Here is a 21,304-nt window from a genome sequence, read left to right as displayed (position 1 = left end):
ACGTCAAATCCATCCATCCATCCATCCATTTTCTACCGCTTATTCCCTTTCGGGGTTGCGGGGGGCGTTGGCGCCTATCTCAGCTACAATCGGGCGGAAGGCGGGGTACACCCTAGACAAGTCGCCACCTCATCGCAGGGCCCAACGTCAAATCACTCCTCTTAATCAGGACAAAAAAAACAAATGGTTTTTTGAACTGGAAAAACTTGCGGTTTTCCCAAAATTCAACATTTCTAAGCCGATTTGAAATATTTCGACAAGTTGTTTTTTTTCCATTTTCCAAAAATTCCCAGATTTCCTGGTTATCCGGGACATTTTTCCCTTTTAAAATGAATTGGCCATTTTGCAAACTTTCACCATTTCCAAATTTTTCAACCCATTCCATCTTCAACATTTCACTATCCTGGATATTCAAACTTTTTCCAAGTTCAAAAAAATTCCAGGATTTTCCAGGATAATTTGTTTTCCAAAGCCCGACATTTTTCCCTTTTAAAATGAATTGGCCATTTTGCAAACTTTCACCCTTTCCACATTTTTCAACGCATTTCAACATCAAATTGCTCTTAATCAGGACAAAAAAAACAGTGTTTTTTTGAACGGGAAAAACTTGCTGTTTTCCCAAAATTCCAGTAATCCCGTAAAACAATTTCTCAATTCAACCGATTTCAAATATTTCGACAAGTGTTTTTTTTCCATTTTCCCAAAATTCCCTGCTATCACATGTTGATAAAAATAAAACATTTACATAATAAAAATCAACTACAGGCTTCCCAAATTTAAGCATGATGAATTGAGCATATTATTTAGGGGCGGCATGGCGTAGTGGGTAGAGCGGCCTTGCCAGAAACCTGAGGGTTGCAGGTTCGCTTCCCACCTATTGACATCCAAATCGCTGCCGTTGTGTCCTTGGGCAGGACACTTCATCCTTAACCCCACTGGTGAATGAATGAGGTGGTGGTCGGAGGGGACGTAGGCGCAAACTGGCAGCCACGCTTCCGTCAGTCTACCTCAGGGCAGCTGTGGCTACAGATGTAGCTTACCACCACCAGGTGTGAATGAATGATGGGTTCCCACTTCTCTGTGAGCGCTTTGCGTATCTAAAAGCGTGATATAAATCTAATCCATTATTATCACTAGACAGCATGTGGCTTAATAATGACACACTTAGTGTCTCAGGTAACTATAGGAGTGTTTTGTTTTTACTTTATGGAAAAAAAATAGATATATACCGCTAACTTTTTGCAACTCAACGCCCAAAAAAACGGAAATGCTGATTATCGGTCCTGCTAGACACCGACCTCTATTTAATAATACAACTTTAACATTTGACAACCAAACAATTAAACAAGGCGACTCGGTAAAGAATCTGGGTATTATCTTCGACCCAACTCTCTCCTTTGAGTCACACATTAAAAGCGTTACCAAAACGGCCTTCTTTCATCTCCGTAATATCGCTAAAATTCGCTTCATTCTGTCCACTAAAGACGCTGAAATCATTATCCATGCGTTTGTTACGTCTCGCCTCGACTACTGTAACCTATTATTTTCGGGTCTCCCCATGTCTAGCATTAAAAGATTACAGTTGGTACAAAATGCGGCTGCTAGACTTTTGACAAGAACAAGAAAGTTTGATCACATTACGCCTGTACTGGCTTCCTGTGCACTTAAGATGTGACTTTAAGGTTTTACTACTTACGTATAAAATACTACACGGTCTAGCTCCATCCTATCTTGCCGATTGTATTGTACCATATGTCCCGGCAAGAAATCTGCCTTCAAAGGACTCCGGCTTACTAGTGATTCCCAAAGCCCAAAAAAAGTCTGCGGGCTATAGAGCGTTTTCATTTCGGGCTCCAGTACTCTGGAATGCCCTCCCGGTAACAGTTCGAGATGCTACCTCAGTAGAAGCATTTAAGTCTCACCTTAAAACTCATCTGTATACTCTAGCCTTTAAATAAACTCCCTTTTTAGACCAGTTGATCTGCCGTTTCTTTTCTTTTTCTCCTATGTCCCACTCTCCCTTGTGGAGGGGGTCCGGTCCGATCCGGTGGCCATGTACTGCTTGCCTGTGTATCGGCTGGGGACACCTCTGCGCTGCTGATCCGCCTCCGCTTGGGATGGTTTCCCGCTGGCTCTGCTGTGAACGGGACTCTCGCTGCTGTGTTGGATCCGCTTTGGACTGGACTCTCGCGACTGTGGTGGATCCATTACGGATTGAACTTTCACAGTATCATGTTAGACCCGCTCGACATCCATTGCTTTAGTCCTCTCCAAGGTTCTCATAGTCATCATTGTCACCGACGTCCCACTGGGTGTGAGTTTTCTTTGCCCTTATGTGGGCCTACCGAGGATGTCGTGGTGGTTTGTGCAGCCCTTTGAGACACTAGTGATTTAGGGCTATATAAGTAAACATTGATTGATTGATACCGCCATTCAGCAAATGGAGCGGAAAACTAAAATTTTTTGGCTTTTTCACGCGACGAAGCCGGCCTACTTCACCACAGCCTGTAGTCTATTGCCCCCCCAGGCTGTGGTGGCAGCGACAAGGTGGAGACGTAATGGCGACAGACCGAGTTACACCGATCCTTACACCCACCCACCCCCTTATCCGAGACACCACCTTCCCTAACACATTTTCTGGGGGAAACACTGAACTGGAAATTGTGATGCATCATGTATGCACGCATGTGTCCAAATAAAGTCAAACGTACCTGTTTGAGCGCAGACAGTGAGCGGCGGTGAGGCTGGATCCGGCCGAGTCAGCTGTAAAAAGGACATCAACACACGTCATTATGCTAACCGTCTTCTCTTCGTGCAAGTCAGGAAGGAGGAAGTGAAAACCTTTTCTATGCCACGAGCGCTCCTCCTGCACACAGGGACACAACATTTAATACCACTCACGTCCACCTTTCAACGTGCTCGTTCCCTGCACTCTTACACGCTTGTACACGGGAAGGGGCTTTCCTTGGCGGTGGTTGGAGAGAATGAGAGCGATGGTTGTCAGCGTTTTCCCCTGGAAACAATTTGGAAAAAAATGCATTATTTACAAGTTAAAGTCAAAATCATTCTAATGAGAAACAAGAACACCGATTTTATTTTATACATTCCAATTTGTAATAATAGGCTTTTTCATAGCAATGGTGCTAATGGGAGTAACCCGTTCTGCCTCAAAAATGCAGGTTTCCCAAAAAGATGGCACAGGTGGCAAAAAAGACTGAGAAAGTTGAGGAATGCTCGTCAAACACTTATTTGGACCATCTCACAGGTGAACAGGCTAACTGGGAACAGCTGGGTGCCATGATTGGCTATAAAAGCAGCTTCCACGAACAAGGAGGGGGCGAGGGTCACCACTTTGGCAACAAATGCCTGAGCATTTAAGAACAACATTTGCAAGGAATGTAGGGATTCCACCATCTACGCCCTGTAATTTCATCAAAAGGTTCAGAGAATCTGGAAAAAAAAAAAAAAAACATTGAAAGCCTGTGACTTTCCATCCCTCAGGCGGTACTGCATCAAAAAGCCACATCGGCGTGTAAAGGATATCACCACATGGGCTCAGGAACACTTAAAAAAAAAAAACACTGTCAGTAACTAGTTGATCGCTACACCTGTGAGTGCAAGTTAAAACGCTACTATGCAAAGCGAATGCCATTTATCAACAACACCCGAGCTTATCTAAAATGGACTGATGCAAAATGGAAAATTGTTGTGATCTGATCCACATTTCGATTTTTTTTTTTTTGAAACTGGATGTTGTGTCCTCTGGACCAAAGAGGAAAAGGACCATCCGGATTGTTCTAGGTGCAAAGTGTAAATGTCAGCATGTGTGATGGTAAGGGGGTGTATTAGTGACCAACTTACAAAACTGTTAATGGCACCATTAATTCTGGAAGGTACATATAGGTTTTGGAGCAACATATGTTATCGTTGACGCCCCTGCTTATTTCAGCAAGACAATGCCAAGCCAGATGTTACAACAGCGTGGCTTCATAATAAAAGAGTGCGGGTACTAGACTGGCTTGCCTGTAGTCCAGGTGCAGCCTAAAATATGAGGCGGGAGACTGTTGAACAACTTAAACTGTACATCAAGCAAGAATGGGAAAGAATTCCACTTCAAAAATGTGTCTCCTAAGTTCCCAAACCTTTACTTTAAAAGGAAAGGCCATGTAACACACTGGTAAAAATGCCTTATTTGACATGTGTTGCTGCCATTACATTCTAAAAAAATGCAGATGAAATATCTTGTCTTTGCAGTCTATTCAATTGAATATAAGTCGAAAGTGAAGGCCCCATTAATGCTGAAAGGTACATACAAGCTTTGGGAGCAACATATGTTGTCATCCAAGCATGGACGCCCCTGCTTATTTCAGCAAGACAATCCCAAGCATTGTGTTACAACAGCGTGGCTTCATATTAAGAGAGTGCGGGTACTAGACTGGCCTGCCTGTATAGTCCAGACCTGTCTCCTATTGAAAATGTGTGGTGCAATATGAAGCCTAAAATAAGAGAAGGGAGACTGTTGAACAACTTAAGCTGGACATCAAGCAAGAATGGGATATAATTCCACTTCAAAAATGTGTCTCCTCAGTTCCCAAACCTTTACTGAGTGTTGTTAAAAGGAAAGGCCATGTAACACACTGGTAAAAATGTCTTTTTTGACATGTGTTGCCGCCATTACATTCTAAGTTCATGATTATTTGCAAAAAAATAAAGTTTCTCAGTGTGAACATGAAATATATTGTCTTGGCAGTTCGATTGTATATAAGTTGAAAAATATTAGCAAATCATTGTATTTTATTTATATTTACCTAGCCAAGGGGACAATTCACTGCTTTTAGGTATACATGGTACATAAAGTGCTTCATAGCGCGACTCCCATTACCTCCATCGTTAGCTGACTTCTGCTAACATTTATTTACGAGTTAGAATGCATGAGTGAACGCTCACCAGTCCCATGTCGTCGGCCAGTATCCCGCCGAGGACCCGCTCAGGTATTTCCTTGGCGGAGAAGCACGTCAGGGTGTTGTAGTACAGCTCGCCTCTCTTCTCCCAGAAAGGCGGGAGGGTGCACTTGTTCTCGCGCGCGCACATCCAGGACAGCGCCTGCCTCTGGTGGGACATGAGGGGCGTGGCCACAGACTGCGGACAAAAGGGGGAAGCTTCCGGATCAATTGACGGAAGGGGGCAAAGAAGTGGTATTTTCGTAATAGCACATTTACAGTGGGGCTAAAAAAGTTATTTTATTTAGTCACCGATTGTGCAAGTTCTCCCACTTAAAATGATGACAGAGGTCTGTAATTTTCATCATAGGTACACTTCAACTGTGAGAGACAGAACGTGAAAGAAAAAGCCAGGGATTCACATTGTCGGAATTTTAAAGAATTTATTTGTAAATTATGGTGGAAAATAAGTATTTGGTCAACCATTCAAAGGAGGTTTTGGCTCAAAATCCCATCATTCATTCTTTCCTTAACACGGATCAATCGTCCTGTCCCCTTAGCAGGAAAACAGCCCCAAAGCATGATGTTTCCACCCCCATGCTTCACAGTAGGCATGGTGTTCTTCGAGTTGAGTTTACACCAAAATGGATACATGGATGATACAGCAGAGGATTGGGAGAATGTCATGTGGTCAGATGAAACCAAAATAGAATTTTTTGGTATAAACTCAACTCGTCGTGTTTGGAGGAAGAAGAATAGAGTTGCATCCCAAGAACACCATACCTACTGTGAAGCATGGGGGTGGAAACATCATGCTTTGGGACTGTCTTTCTGCTTTTTGGCTGAGAGAGCCATGAAAGCCAAATATTTCAAAATGTATTTCCGTGAGAGCCATATCATATTTTTTAACACTGAATACAACTAAATGCGTACATTTTTAAGTAAGACCAACATTTTTAGTGTATTATAATAAGTCTTATTCTTTTTAATAACGTTGTTATTCTGAAGCTAACCAATAATAAATAAAATGTCATGTCTGTTGATCAGTATTTTGTTTGGCCATGTGCTGTTTGTCCTCTGGTTTCCTTGGTTACTCATTTTGTCCACCTGTCTCTGTTGGACAAAATGCCCGCTCACCTGCTTCCCGAGCATTAATCAGAGGCAGTATTTAAGCTTGTCTTTGCCAGTCAGTCGCCCTGGCGTCAACGTGTTCTTTTCTTGCTCTGCGCTGACTTGTTTCATGCCTTGCCAAGTAAGTTCTGTTTGATTTATGTTCATAGTCTGTTTATGCGTTAGCTTTGTTCCTTAGCCCAAGTTGTGAATTATGTGAATTATATTTTATATAGCGCTTTTCTCAAGTGACTCAAAGCGCTTTACATAGTGACACCCAATATCTAAGTTACATTTAAACCAGTGTGGGTGGCACTGGGAGCAGGTGGGTAAAGTGTCTTGCCCAAGGACACAACGGCAGTAACTAGGATGGCACAAGCGGGAATCGAACCTGCAACCTTCAAGTTGCTGGCACGGCCACTCTACCACTCTACCAACCGAGCTAAGCCGCCCCAAGTTGTGCCTCCGCTGTGAGCGATTTTTGTTTGTATCTTTTTGTTAGTTTAAATTAAATCATGTTTTTACCGAGTAGTCCGTCTGCCTTCCTGGGAGAACGACCCTGCAGCAAGCTGCGACCCCCCCCCATCGTGACATAAATAACTTCTTACCATTAATGCGACTTCTTGAACAGGTGCGGTAGAAAACAGATGGATGGATTTAAATGCATGAGAATGTTTTATATTTGGCATGTTATTTTTAGCACTGTGATTACCAGCGAAATTGTTCATAATTATCATGTTAAGCAACGTCAGCTAAGATTTATCCGAGAGCCAGATGCAGTCCTCAAAAGAGCCACATCTGGCTCTAGAGCCATAGGTTCACTACCCCTGTGCTAAGGGGGACAGGACGATTGATCCGTGTTAAGGAAAGAATGAATGGGGCCATGTATCGTGAGATTTTGAGCCAAAACCTCATTTGAATGGTTGACCAAACACTTATTTTCCACAATTCTTTAAAATTCCTACAATGTGAATTCCTGGATTTTTTTTTCACATTCTGTCTTTCACAGTTGAAGTGTACCTATGATGAAAATTACACACCTCTGTCATTATTTTAAGTGGGAGAACTTGCACAATCGCTGGCTGACTAAATACTTCTTTGCCCCGCTGTATGTTCAATGCAATGGATGGAGTGGATCTAGACGAGGTTGTCTGAACCTTCAAGTGCCTTCATAAGGAAACATGAATCCTGCCTAGCAACTAGGGATGCACCGATTAATCGGTAACTGAATATATTCGGCCGAATATGGCAAAAAAAAGCCACATTCGGCCTTCGGTGGAATGAGTTAAAAACAAGGCCGAATAGTGGCGTGTGACGCAATTTTTGAACGCGGTGACGTTGGGATATGTTGTGTACCTGTATAAGTGTATGAGGTTACAAGCACACACTTAATTGAGATTTAGTGGGGCCTCTGTTTACATTATTAGCCTGTTGTGTAGGCTACCCCTATAAGTGTATGAGGCTACAAGCACACACTTTATTGAGATTTACTTGAGCCTTCTGTTTACATTATTAGCATATCTACTGTGGCTAAGCAGACTTTTGCCAAAAGGTCAATAATTCATTTGTTGTGGGTTTATCCACTTTATTTATTTTGTTGGAATGCATGTTTTGTTTGAAGGCCTAATATAAACGAAAAACTGTGCTTTTTTTTGAAAAGCAAAGACTACTGGAATATTAAAAAAATGTCAATATTCAATAAAAAATTACTTTATTTGAAAAACATGTCTAAATATTTATTCTAGGCTATTTATGTAATATTAAAAAAATTGTGAAAAACTGCATTCATTATTCGGTATTCGGCAAAGCATTTAAATTTTATTCGGCTTCGGCCACAAATTTTCTTTTCGGTGCATCCCTACTTTCTAGATGTATAAATATGTGTATTTAGACCAGGGGTCACCAACGCGGTGCCCGTAAGGACCAGATGAGTCGCCCGCTGGCCTGTTCTAAAAATAGCTGAAATAGCAGCACTTACCAGTGAGCTACCTCAATTTTTTTTTTTTTTTAATTTACTAGCAAGCTGGTCTCGCTTTCCTCGACATTTTTAATTCTAAGAGAGACAAAACTCAAATAGAAATTGAAAATCCAAGAAAATATTTCAAAGACTTGGTCTTCACTTGTTTAAATAAATACTTTTATTTCTTTACTTTGCTTCTTATAACTTTCAGAAAGACAATTTTAGCGGAAAAATACAACCTTAAAAATGATTTTAGGATTTTTAAACACATATACCTTTTTAGCTTTTAAATTCCCTCCTCTTCTTTCCTGACAATTTAAATCAATGTTCAAGTAAATTTATTTTTTTATTGTAAAGAATAATAAATACATTTTAATTTAATTCTTCATTTTAGTTTCTGTTTTTTCGACGAAGAATATTTGTGAAATATTTCTTCAAACTTATTGAATTCAAAAAAATGTTTCTGGCAAATCTAGAAAATCTGTAGAATCAAATTTAAATCTTATTTCAAAGTCTTTCGAATTTCTTTAAAAAAAAATTTTCTGGAAAATCTAGAAGAAATAATGATTTTAGACATTTAGCTTGGTCCAATTTGTTATATATTCTAACAAAGTCCAACCTATTTAAAACATGTCATCACAATTCTAAAAATAATTTTAATCAGGAAAAATTACTAATGATGTTCCATAAATTCTTTTCAAAAAGATTCGAATTAGCTAGTTTCGCTTCTTTTTTTCGGTTGAATTTTGAATTTTAAAGAGTCGAAATTTAAAATAAACTGTTTAAAAATTTAATTCATTTTTTTCGTGTTTTCTCCTCTTTTAAACAGTTCAATTAAGTGTTTTTTTCATAATTTATTCCTTACAAAAAACCTTCCGTAGAAGGAAAACAAATGTACGACTGAATGATGGACAAAAATACCCTTTTTTTTTAAAATTTATATTACATTACATTATTAGCCTGTTGTGTAGGCTACCTGTATAAGTGTATGAGGTTACAAGCACACACTTAATTGAGATTTAGTGGGGCCTCTGTTTACATTATTAGCCTGTTGTGTAGGCTACCTGTATAAGTGTATGAGGTTACAAGCACACACTTAATTGAGATTTAGTGGGGCCTCTGTTTACATTATTAGCCTGTTGTGTAGGCTACCTGTATAAGTGTATGAGGTTACAAGCACACACTTAATTGAGATTTACTTGAGCCTTCTGTTTACATTATTAGCATATCTACTGTGGCTAAGCAGACTTTTGCCAAAAGGACAATAATTTATTTGTTGTGGGTTTATCCACTTTAATGCACTTTATTTATTTTGTTGGAATGCATGTTTTGTTTGAAGGCCTAATAGAAATGAAAAACTGCTTTTTTTTGAAAAGCAAAGGCTACTGGAATATTTAAAAAAATTCAATATTCAATAAAAAAATTACTTTATTTGAAAAACATGTCTAAATATTTATTCTAGGCTATTTATGCAATATTAAAAAAAATTGCGAAAAAATGCATTCATTTGGTATTCGGCCAGGCGTTTAAATTTTATTCGGCTTCGGCCACAAATTTTCATTCCGGTGCATCCCTACTAGCAACAAGTCACCTTGCAAACATTACATGACCAATAATAAAACAATAAGAAGTGACGTTGTGTTGTTTAGTTAGTACAATAATACTGTTATTTTCAATTTTGTGTCCTGTACAAACATACGAACGTACTTCAGCTGCTTCTTTTTCACCATCTTTAGTTTCCAGCAGGCCTTCAAAGAGGTTGTCGAAGGCGTTCTTCAGCTGTGACAGAAGACACAATATTAAATATTAAAAAACACGCAACATGTAACTGTATAGTCAGAAAGGCACAACATCAAATATCCTAAATTCCGGACTATAAGCAGTTACATTTTTCGTTTGATTGATTGATTGATTGATTGATTGAAAAAGTAGATTGCATACTTCAGTACATATTCCGTACAATTGACCACCAAATGGTAACACCCGAATAAGTTTTTCAATTAATTGAATAAGTTAATCAATTCATGGTAAGCTTGGTAGGCTTTGAACCCTGCGACTTGTAAAAACGTTTATGGGTTTTTCTTTGTTGACGGCCGTAATGCAAACACACAAAAAATCAAACCCAAGCAGACGTACTGAATAGGTCATTGTTTTGCTATGGCGCCATCTTTAGGACGAGTTTGCTAATTGCAGGTTTTGAGCTACGAATTGGAAGTACGATTGGTCTCCTAGCCGTCCATATCAATCAATCAATGTTTACTTATATAGCCCTAAATCACTAGTGTCTCAAAGGGCTGCACAAACCACTACGACATCAGTACATGGTCACCGGATCGGACCGGACCCCCTCCACAAGGGAGAGTGGGACATAGGAGAAAAAGAAAAGAAACGGCAGATCAACTGGTCTAAAAAGGGAGTCTATTTAAAGGCTAGAGTATACAAATGAGTTTTAAGGTGAGACTTAAATGCTTCTACTGAGGTGGCATCTCGAACTGTTACCGGGAGGGCATTCCAGAGTACTGGAGCCCGAATGGAAAACGCTCTATAGCCCGCAGACTTTTTTGGGGCTTTGGGAATCACTAATAAGCCGGAGTCCTTTGAAGGCAGATTTCTTGCCGGGACATATGGTACAATACAATCGGCAAGATAGGATGGAGCTAGACCGTGTAGTATTTTATACGTAAGTAGTAAAACCTTAAAGTCATATCTTAAGTGCACAGGAAGCCAGTACAGGCGTAATGTGATCAAACTTTCTTGTTCTGGTCAAAAGTCTAGCAGCCGCATTTTGTACCAACTGTAATCTTTTAATGCTAGACATGGGGAGACCCGAAAATAATACGTTACAATAATCGAGACGAGGCGTAACAAACGCATGGATAATGATCTCAGCGTCTTTAGTGGACAGAATGGAGCGAATTTTAGCGATAACGTTCCTACTCTTATGGATTCTTCATTTATCACTCCAAGCAACGTTTAAGTCAGGGGTAGGGAACCTGTGGCTCTCTTGATGACTGCATCTGGCTCTCGGATAAATCTGAGCTGACATTGCTTAACACGATAAGTAATGAATAATTCCGCAGTGTTAAAAATAACGTTCAAAATAAAAAAAACATTCTCATGCTTTTTTCATGTTCAAGAAGTTGCATTAATGGTAAGAAGTAATTTATTTATTATTGGTTAGTGTGGGGCTTGCCCTCCTGGGGGTTCTTCAGACCACCAAGAGCCTGTTTTGGGGTTGCAATATTGTTTTATTTTATTTTTCTCTCGGTTGCTTCCCAGCAATTGTCTTTTTCTCTTTCGTCCTCACTCGCGCTCTGGCTCCAGCCCCAACCCTGTCCCTCCTCCTGGCTGCTGCTTATAACAGAGCGACAGGTGATTAGATAATAAGGCCCAGGTGGGCGTTCTGCGCACCTGTCGCTGATTTCAAGGCCGGTCCTGGCAACATCTTGCTTTGCTGCAGGCCCGCAGGCCACACCCCCTCCACAGTTAGCTTCAGAACAACAATGTTATTATAAAGAATAATAGACCTATTATACTCTGGAAATGTTGGTCTTACTTAAAAATGCACGCGTTTAGTTGTGTTCAGTGTTAAAAAAAATATTATATGGCTCTTAGGGAAATACATTTTAAAATATTTGGCTTCTTGGCTCTCTCAGCCAAAAAGGTTCCCGACCCCTGGTCTAAGTATTACAATAAAACTAAAACAATTCTTACTTACAAAACCGTCCCATGTGTGATGTATGTGGGAGTGTTTTCATACATATTTAGACCTGCTATCGTAATGTAATGAAGCTGGCGTTGTTAGCATTAGCCAATACGCTAACACGTTAACGAATGTCATTGTTAGTATTATTACCTGACGAAGGCATTTTTTTTTGTATTGTTTCAGTTTCGTAAATTCACCAAAACATCGCCTTATTGATTGGGTCCATGACGAGGACTTCTGTTTTGTTTGATTGGCCGTTTTACTGCCTTGTGGCAGGACACCGTTGGGAAACATTTAAAGGTATGAGTTTGAGTTTATTTCGAACATGCAAGCATACAACATGATACATCACAATTTCCTGTTTCTCTTTTCAACATGTTCGAAAAGGAGTAGGAAGAAGCAGAGCTTATTAAGGTATGAAAAATAAACGTTCACAAAATCTTTCTGTGTTAATAACTCATTTCACAACATAATCTGCGGCTTATAAAGGTTTCTTCTAAAACGTATTGACTTTGGCTTATAAACCCGTACACTCTGTAGTCCGGAAAATACAGTAATAACAAAATAACATGCAGCATGCAAATATACAGTCAAATGTGCGTTAAAGTGGCTTACCTCCTCTGCTGTTAGCGGGACAGTCACACCTTTTTTATTAGACGCCATCCCAACACCTGAGCTGTATGCTTTCTGACTTGCACCTGAGTTTAAACGCACACACATCATTAATGCGTCATGAATGACGGTGTAGTCGCCACATAAGGTACACCTGCACAATGTAGTATGATTTTTTTTGTGATTTTACTAGGTTTTTTTTTTAGTTCCCATATGATATGGGAGCCTTGAGTAAGGGCCGATACCAATATAGATACAAAACGATACCAACCGAAAGTATACTACCGGGTTTGCCCCAAACTGGCAGGGTACCTGTGGCGGTGGGAGTGTGGTCACCATGACATCATCAAGTAATTTGCATAATCTGTGATGATGATATGATTTTCCCACCTCCAAATGACTTCTGTTTAGGTTGATTGCCAATACTAATTGGCCCCTTTGGATGTCAGTTTTTCCCGTGTTTGCAAACACACTGACCCTGCTTGAAAGGTGATTGGCGGACAATGAGGAAGTGTTGTTGTGTGTCCGGTTAAGCAGCCTCGCAAGTGGAAAGTGTTTGCCCGGGAGGTAAAAGCTGTTGGAACTGTGCCGCTTGTTATCAAGATTGGTAACAAAAGTTAAAAATAGCGTCAGTCAAACTTTGTGTGATTTTTTTAAAATGGGGCTTCAATATATTACCTTAATTTATTTTCAAGAAAAAATAAAAAAAAACACTTGTTATCAAGATTGGTAACAAAAGTTAAAAATAGCGTCAGTCAAACTTTGTGTGATTTTTTTAAAATGGGGCTTCAATATATTACCTTAATTTATTTTCAAGAAAAAATTAAAAATCCTTTTTTTCAAGGTGTGGCGGTAATAAAAATGCACATTTAATTACATTTCGGGGAAACCCTGTTGTATTATTTCGTAGTGTGGCATGTTTGATCGTGGGAGATTACCTAATTTCACCTATTTGGGTTGAAAATGTTTTTTTCAAACCAGTAATAATAATCTGCAAATTGTTGTGGAGTGTCTGTAATGTCTAAAGCTCGGCAGAGTAACCGTGTAATCCTCTTCCATATCAGTAGGTGGCGCTAAGAAAAGTAATTTAAGCTTAGTGAAGTGAATTATATTTATATAGCGCTTTTTCTCAAGTGACTCAAAGCGCTTTTACATAGTGAAATCCAATATCTAAATTACATTTAAACCAGTGTGAGTGGCACTGGGAGCAGGTGGGTAAAGTGTCTTGCCCAAGGACACAACGGCAGTGACTAGGATGGCGGAAGGAATCGAACCTGCAACCCTGAAGTTGCTGGCACGGCCACTCTACCAACCGAGCAATGCCGCCCCAGGGATGGCTATGCAAAACAAAGCTAAAACTGAACTGGCTGCAAAGTAAACAAAAACAGAATGCTGGACGACAGCAAAGACTTACAGCGTGTGGAGCAGATGGCGTCCACAAAGTACAACAGTACGTGCCATGACAATCAATACCAAAATAGGAGCGCAAGATAATAACTAAAACACTAAAAAACTCAAAATAAGTCACGGCGCGATGTGACAAGCCGTGACAGTACACCTACTTTGAGACAAGAGCTATAGGGATGCATGCCTGGTTATGGTTTAAATTCATGTCAAACAATTGCAAAAATTACTTTTTATCGTCAATATTGGGCTGCCGAGTTTAATTTTATAAATGTTTTCTGCTGATGGTGTGCCTTGGGATTTTTTAAATGAAAAAAAAATGTGCCTTGGCTCAGAAAAGGTTGAATAACACTGCACTAATCTATTTATTATTAACTGTCTGGAATGGACTTATGCCCTCTTTAAGTTGAAGTGGAACAGTAATTGATTTTTTGGTGACACCTAATGGTCACAATAACTCATGACGCAGAAAGTTGAATGATGCACTACTGGATCCTCTAATACATGGGTGTCGAACTCTGGCCCGCGGGCCAAATTCGGCCCACCGTGTAATTTAATTTGGCCCTTGAGGCAATATCAAATTAACATCAGAACTGGCCCAAAAGTATTATAACACCGCATTCACCGCTAATACTCATACTTAACCAACCCTCCCGGTTTTCCCGGGAGACTCCCGAATTTCAGTGCCCTTGTCGAAAATCACCCGGAGGAACCATTCTCCCGAACTTCTCTCGATTTCCACCCAAACAACATCATTGGTGCCTTAAAGGTACTGCATTCAACGTCCTCTACAACCTGTCGTCCCGTCCGCTTTTTCTCCATACAAACATTGTGTCGGCCCAGTCACATACTATATTCGGACTTTACACACAAACAAGAGAATTCAAGGCATACTTGCTCAACCGCCATACAGGTCACACTGAGGGTGGCCGTACAAACAACTTTAACACTGTTACAAATATGCGCCACACTGTGCACCCACACCAAACAAGAATAACAACCACATTTAGGGAGAACATCCGCACCGTAACCCAACATAAACACAACAGAACAAATACCCAGAACCCCCCCCCTTGCAGCACTAACTCTTACGGGATGCTACAATATTTGAAAATCGATTTTGCATGTTGAAAATGGATGGATGGATTTATTTTGCATGTCACTATAAAGTTATACAAGCCTTGCTCGTTCAATATTCAATGCAAAACTTGTTTGGGTCCCTATTAAAAGGTTAATTTGCGGCTTTGTTCAGTTTAAAATTTTGGCCCACTTTGTATTTGAGTTCGACACCCCTGCTCTAACACAATGCTGCATTGGAGACTTTGTATGTGTAAATTATACACAACTAGAATTATTTGGTATTTGTTTATATCGACAAATCTGCCGTATTACTGTTCAATGATTATTACCTAATACATATTGTGTGCTTAGCTGTTGTGTAGCTGCCAGCTCCTAAAACGCCGCTAGCATGTTTACCTTTTGTATACGACTAAAACGGAAGAAATTGTGTGCTTATTGGGGTTATTTGGTATTTGTTTATATTGACAAATCTGCCGTATTATTGTTCAATGATTATTACCTAATACGTATTGTGTGCTTAGCTGTTGTGTAGCTGCCAGCTCCTAATAGGCCCCCTAGCATGTTTACCTTTTGTATATGACTTAAACGAAAGAAATTGTGTGCTTATTGGAGGACATTAAGATGTTAATTGGCTGTCCGGCTAAAGTAAAACTAACTATCAGAATATAATTATTAATAATAATAATAATAATAATAATATAGTACTTTTCGAGATACTCAAAACACTTCACAGTGAGAAATAAAATACATGAATTATTATGAATAATAATATTAATAAACACATTGATAGTAATAAAATAAACAACTGCCCTGCAGTGACTGACTATTTATGCCTAAGTTCTCTCCGACGACCACAAAATATTCATACACCAGAAAGTGTAAAGTGTCTTGCCCAAGGACACAACGGCAGTGACGAGGACCCTGTGGCCACTGCACACCAAATCTACAGTTTTTTGCCCTCAAGTGACACAGGCCGGTGTTATTTTTGCTAGTCCAAACGCTCCAAATCAATATTTTCGCATCAAATTGAGGCCACATCAGGAGGTAGTCCCAATCTAAATCTGATCTTTACAAATCTGACGGGGCTCGGCAACCCGCGGCTCCAATTCGCAGACGACTTAGAGCAGAGACTTGGACCGGCCAAGCATTCCTGCTAGGGTGGCGAAAAAGGCAGTCAAGTTGAGAGTTCTGAACAAGGTAGGGGATGGTTCACATCCAGCAAGACCTTGTGCACCAGTCTCTGTGAGTAGTCTACTCAGTGAAGAGGTCCAATGCTGACTAACACTGGCAGGAAATCAGATAGGGTGGGTCGTAAGCAGCCAGTGATAATTCTCAAGGTGTTAGAGATGCGCGGTTATATCATCCGCAACCGCATCACCAAAATCGTCATCCACCCGGCGTCCACCCGAACCAACATTTTATCAGAACCGTACCCGCCCGCTGAAATTCATCAGAGGTTGTCCGCCTTTATCACTCGCAGAGCTTAAACCTGTTTCACAGAGTAATGTTGTTTTTTGGAGCCGCTAACGTCCCCGCGACTATCCATTAGCGTTCGTCCTGAATACAAGAATATGGGCGTGCTGTGAAGCCATTGCCTTAGACACCTTCAACAACCGTCAATATGTCGTGTGTAGCTTCCGCAATTATACGTTCAACATTGAAAGGCATACTGGGTGATACAGAGTACACTGATGGTTGTGACGTAAACAACTTTAACACTTACTAATATGCGCCACGCTGTGAAGCCACGCCCAACAACATTGACAAACAGATTTCGGGAGAACATCCTCACAGTAACAACATAAACGCAACACAACAAATACCCATAATCCTTTGTATTCATGACACAACCTGAATATATTTTACACCCCCGCCCACCTCACAGACACACGGGGGGGCGGGGTGTATAAAATAGTCAGGAAGTGTCATGAATACAAAGGATTGTGGGTATTTGTTGTGTTAGGTTTATGTTGTGTTACTGTGAGGATGTTCTCCCGAAATGTGTTTGTCGTTCTTTTTTGGTGTGGCTTTACAGCGTGAAGCATATTACTAAGAGTGTTAAAATTGTTTATATCACAACCATTAGTGTACTCTGTGTCACCCAGTATGCCTTGTAGTCGTGTGCGTGTTGCCGACTGACAATCAGATCGTACATATTGTAGTAGGCGACAAAGCCAATGGCTTCATAGCACGCCCTAATACTTATTATCTGGGAGTCTGCCGGCAGTCATTTAGGAGAATAATAGCGTCTCTTATTGTCTTCTTCGCATTATGACACGGGTCTAAAATGGCACTTTGAACGGCAAAGGATACCGATCACAGATCCATGCATATCAAATATTTCTGGATGAATCAACCGCCACCCGTCCGAATCTAATTAAAATCTATTTTTTCGTTAAGTCAACCGACCGACCCGCGGTTTATCCGCGGACGAGACCGCAAACCGCGCATCTCTACAAGGTGTCGTGCTGTTTTTTTTTTAAGAGTGGACACTTTAGCACCGTAGACTCGGGCCAGGGCGCAAATGAGAAGGGTGGACAGATTGCTTCCCGAGATGAGCCTGCCAGATGACGAAGGAGCTTGCCCGTAGATAACACTTTGGCATGTAGAGATTCAAGGTGATGGCTGAAGGTCAGTTGCCTATCTCGTTGTACCCCAATGTATATTGGAGTAGCCCGACTCCAGTTCGTAGACAATTTAGAGCTACACATTCTCTGCGAGGCAGGCTTGCATCTGGTGGCAACAAAGTGCTGGTGCACAGTGTAAACTGAGTGGGTCATGGGGTTCTCCATCCGTCAAGGATCTTGATAGTGGACCCACAAAGTGTTGCTCCATGGCGGGAGATAGGGCGGAAAAAAAGGCAGGCGATGGCAGTCAAGTTGAGAGTTCTGAACAAGGCTGTGTAGGGGATGGTTCACATCCAGCAAGGCCTTGTGCACCAGTCTCTGTGAGTAATCTACTCAGTGAAGAGGTTCAATGCTGACTAACACTGGCAGGAAATCAGATAGGGTGGGTCGTAAGCAGCCAGTGATAATGCTCAAGGTGTCGTGCAGTTTTTTTTAGTGTGGACACTTTGGCACCGTAGACTCGGGCTAGGGCGCCAATGCGAAGGGTGGACAGATTGTTTCCCGAGATGAGCCTGCCAGATGACGAAGGAGCTTGACCCTAGATAACACTTTGGCACATAGAGATTCAAGGTGTTGCCAATCTCGTTGTACCCCAATTTACGTTGGAGTAGGCCGACTCCAGTTCATAGACAATTTAGAGCTACACATTATCTGCGAGGCAAGCTCGCACCTGGTGGCAACAATGTGCTGGTGCACAGTGTAAACTGAGTGGGTCGTGGGGTTCTCCATCCGTCAAGGATCTTGATAGTGGACCCACAAAGCGTTCCTGCTTGGCGGGAGATAGGGTGGCGAAAAAGGCAGGCGATGGCAGTCAAGTTGAGAGTTCTGAACAAGGCTGTGTAGGGGATGGTTCACATACAGCAAGGCCTTGTTCACCAGTCTCTGTGAGTAGTCTACTCAGTGAAGAGGTTCAATGCTGACTAACACTGGCAGGAAACCAGATAGGGTGGGTCGTAAGGAGCCAGTGATAATTCTCAAGGTGTCGTGCAGTTTTTTTTAGTGTGGACACTTTGGCACCGTAGACTCGGGCTAGGGCGCCAATGCGAAGGGTGGACAGATTGTTTCCCGAGATGAGCCTGCCAGATGACGAAGGAGCTTGTCCCTAGATAACACTTTGGCACGTAGAGATTCAAGGTGTTGCCTTTCTAGTTGTACCCCAATGTATGTTGGAGTAGGCCGACTCCAGTTCGTAGACAATTTAGGCTTGCAGGCTTGCACCTGGCGGCAACAATGTGTTAGGGCACACTGTAAACTGAGTGGGTCGTGGGGTTCTCCATCTGTCAAGGATCTTGATAGTGGACCCACAAAGTGTTGCTCCATGGCGGGAGAAAGGGCGGCAAAAAAGGCAGGCTTTGGTGGTCAGGTTGAGAGTTCTAAAGGTTGTGTAGGAGATGGTTCACATTCAGCAAAACCTTGTGCACCAGTCTCTGTGAGTAGTCTACTCAGTAACACTGGCAGGAAACCAGATAAGGTGGGTCATAAGCAGCCAGTGATAAGTCTCAAGGTGTTGTTCAGTAGTCTGGACATGTATGATTGTAGCAGAGCTGTCCCATTAAGGTTGACTGTAAGCTGCCTTATTGTTGAGGTGGAAAACTGTAGTATTGGTTTTGCCTTCAGTCTCCAGGTTTCGAGATAAGCTACTACCAGTGCCATGTAGGCCGAAAGCACTTCTTCAACGGTCTACCAGAGAGAAGAAGAGCGAGGTTGTCGGCATGTCCGTGCTGCAGAGATATTGTGCATTGCAGGTCACTAATGTAAATGTTAAATAACACAGGGGCCGGTCCTGATCCTTCTTAGGGATCTTGTGCGGCAGGACTGTCCATTGCATGTCTTTAGTATGAAACTGCGATTCGTGAGGATGTTGGTGATGAATCGCACTAGGTTGCAATCAGGGGTGATTCGGAGGAGTTTTAGAATCAGGCTCTAGTGCTACCACTAAGATGACGCCTGCCTTTCAAACCCTATTTCAAAGCTGACTCCAATGTCATTTCAAAGCTTCACAGTGTTTTACAGCGCTCCGTTCGTGACTGAAGCCTGCTCGTGCGTTAGGAAGTTGGAGGTCCACAACTGGTTCCACAACCGGGCAAAGAGGAGTTGTTCGAAGAGCTTGAAGGACATGCAGAGGAGTGAAACAGGGCGGTAGTTCTTTGGGTCAGTTGTAGGTTTGTTTGGTTTTTTGCAGAGCAATGACGGTAGCCTTCCACCAGATCTTGGGTATCGGCTGACAAAGGAGACAGGAGGTGTAGAACACCTGGTGCCAGTCCAAGCATTTCTGGCCACAGTGAAGAAAAAACTCTGATGGGATGTTGTCAGGGTCTTGGGCCTTTCCACTCTTTATTGGAAAGGCTGAGAATGGTACTGATATATGGCCATCGACTCTTCAGCTGAGAATGGTACTGATAATCGACTCTTCAGCTAAGAACGGAGCTGATATATGCCCATCGACTCTTCAGATGAAAATGGTACTGATATTTAACTCTTAAGCTGAGAATGGTACTGATATATGACCATCGACACATCACCTGGAAATGGTACTGATAATCGACTCTTCAGCTGAAAATGGTACTGATATACGGCCAACAACTCTTTAGCTGAGAATGGTACTGATAATCGACTTTTCAGCTAAGAACGGTACTGATATATGACCATAAACTATTTAGCTCAGAAAGATACAGATAATCGACTCTTCAGCTAAGAATGGTACTGATATACGGCCATCAACTCTTCAGCTGAGAACGGTTCTGATATACGGCCATCAACTCTTCAGCTAAGAATGGTACTGATAATCGACTCTTCAGCTAAGAACGGAACTGATATATGGCCATCGACTCTTCAGATGAAACTGGTACTGACATTTAACTCTTAAGCTGAAAATGGTACTGATATACGGCCATCGACTCTTCAGCTGAGAATGGTACTGACAATCAACTCTTCAGCTGAAAATGGTACTGATATACGGCAAACAACTCTTTAGTTGAGAATGGTACTGATAATCGACTCTTCAGCTAAGAACGGTACTGATATATGACCACTGACTATTTAGCTGAGAACGATACTGATAATCGACTCTTCAGCTAAGAAAGGTACTGATATACGACCATCAACTCTTCAGCTGAGAATGGTACTGATAATCGACTCTTCAGCTAAGAACAGTACTGATATATGACCATCTACTATTTAGCTGAGAACGATACTGATAATCGATTCTTCAGCTGAAAATGATACTGATATACGGCCAACAACTATTTAGCTGAGAATGGTACTGATAATCGACTCTTCAGCTAAGAACGGTACTGATATATGACCATCGACTATTTAGCTGAGAACGATACTGATAATCGACTCTTCAGCTAAGAATGGTAATGATATACGGCCATGGACTCTTCAGCTGAGAATGGTACTGGTAATTGAATCTTCAGCTAAAAATGGTAATGATATACGGCCATTGACTCTTCAGCTGAGAATGGTACTGATATATGGCCATCGAATTTTCAGCTGGGAATGGTACTGATAATCGACTCATCAGCTGAAAATGGTACTGATATACGGCAAACAACTCTTTAGTTGAGAATGGTACTGATAATCGACTCTTCAGCTAAGAACGGTACTGATTTATGACCATCGACTATTTAGCTGAGAACGATACTGATAATCAACTCTTCAGCTAAGAATGGTACTGATATACGGCTATCAACTCTTCAGCTGAGAATAATACTGATATACGGCCATCAACTCTTCAGCTGAGAATGGTACTGATCATAGACTCTTCAGCAAAGAACGGAACTGATATATGGCCATCGACTCTTCAGATGAAACTGGTACTGACATTTAACTCTTAAGCTGAGAATGGTACTGATATACGGCC

The 21,304-nt window shown here is 41.3% G+C and overlaps 1 protein-coding gene across 2 annotated transcripts in view; it reads right to left on the bottom strand.

Annotated features, from left to right (window-relative positions):
- hltf (helicase-like transcription factor) overlaps nucleotides 1–21,304 on the bottom strand; it is a 92,245-nt gene that overhangs the window by 56,154 nt on the left and 14,787 nt on the right. For both annotated transcript variants that reach the window (XM_061894136.1, XM_061894137.1), the window contains exons 4-9: nucleotides 12,332–12,414; nucleotides 9,718–9,789; nucleotides 4,948–5,139; nucleotides 2,939–3,013; nucleotides 2,842–2,866; nucleotides 2,712–2,763 (exon numbers count right to left, since the gene is read on the bottom strand). In XM_061894136.1, coding sequence (XP_061750120.1) covers nucleotides 2,712–2,763; nucleotides 2,842–2,866; nucleotides 2,939–3,013; nucleotides 4,948–5,139; nucleotides 9,718–9,789; nucleotides 12,332–12,414 — 499 coding nt within the window. The remainder of the gene's footprint in view (nucleotides 1–2,711; nucleotides 2,764–2,841; nucleotides 2,867–2,938; nucleotides 3,014–4,947; nucleotides 5,140–9,717; nucleotides 9,790–12,331; nucleotides 12,415–21,304) is intronic.

This window comes from Nerophis ophidion, linkage group LG03 (genome assembly GCF_033978795.1).
Source record: "Nerophis ophidion isolate RoL-2023_Sa linkage group LG03, RoL_Noph_v1.0, whole genome shotgun sequence".
NCBI classification, from domain to species: Eukaryota; Metazoa; Chordata; class Actinopteri; order Syngnathiformes; family Syngnathidae; genus Nerophis; species Nerophis ophidion.
The sequence above is the reverse complement of the archived record's forward strand: the minus strand, read 5'-3'. Positions and strand labels throughout refer to the sequence as shown.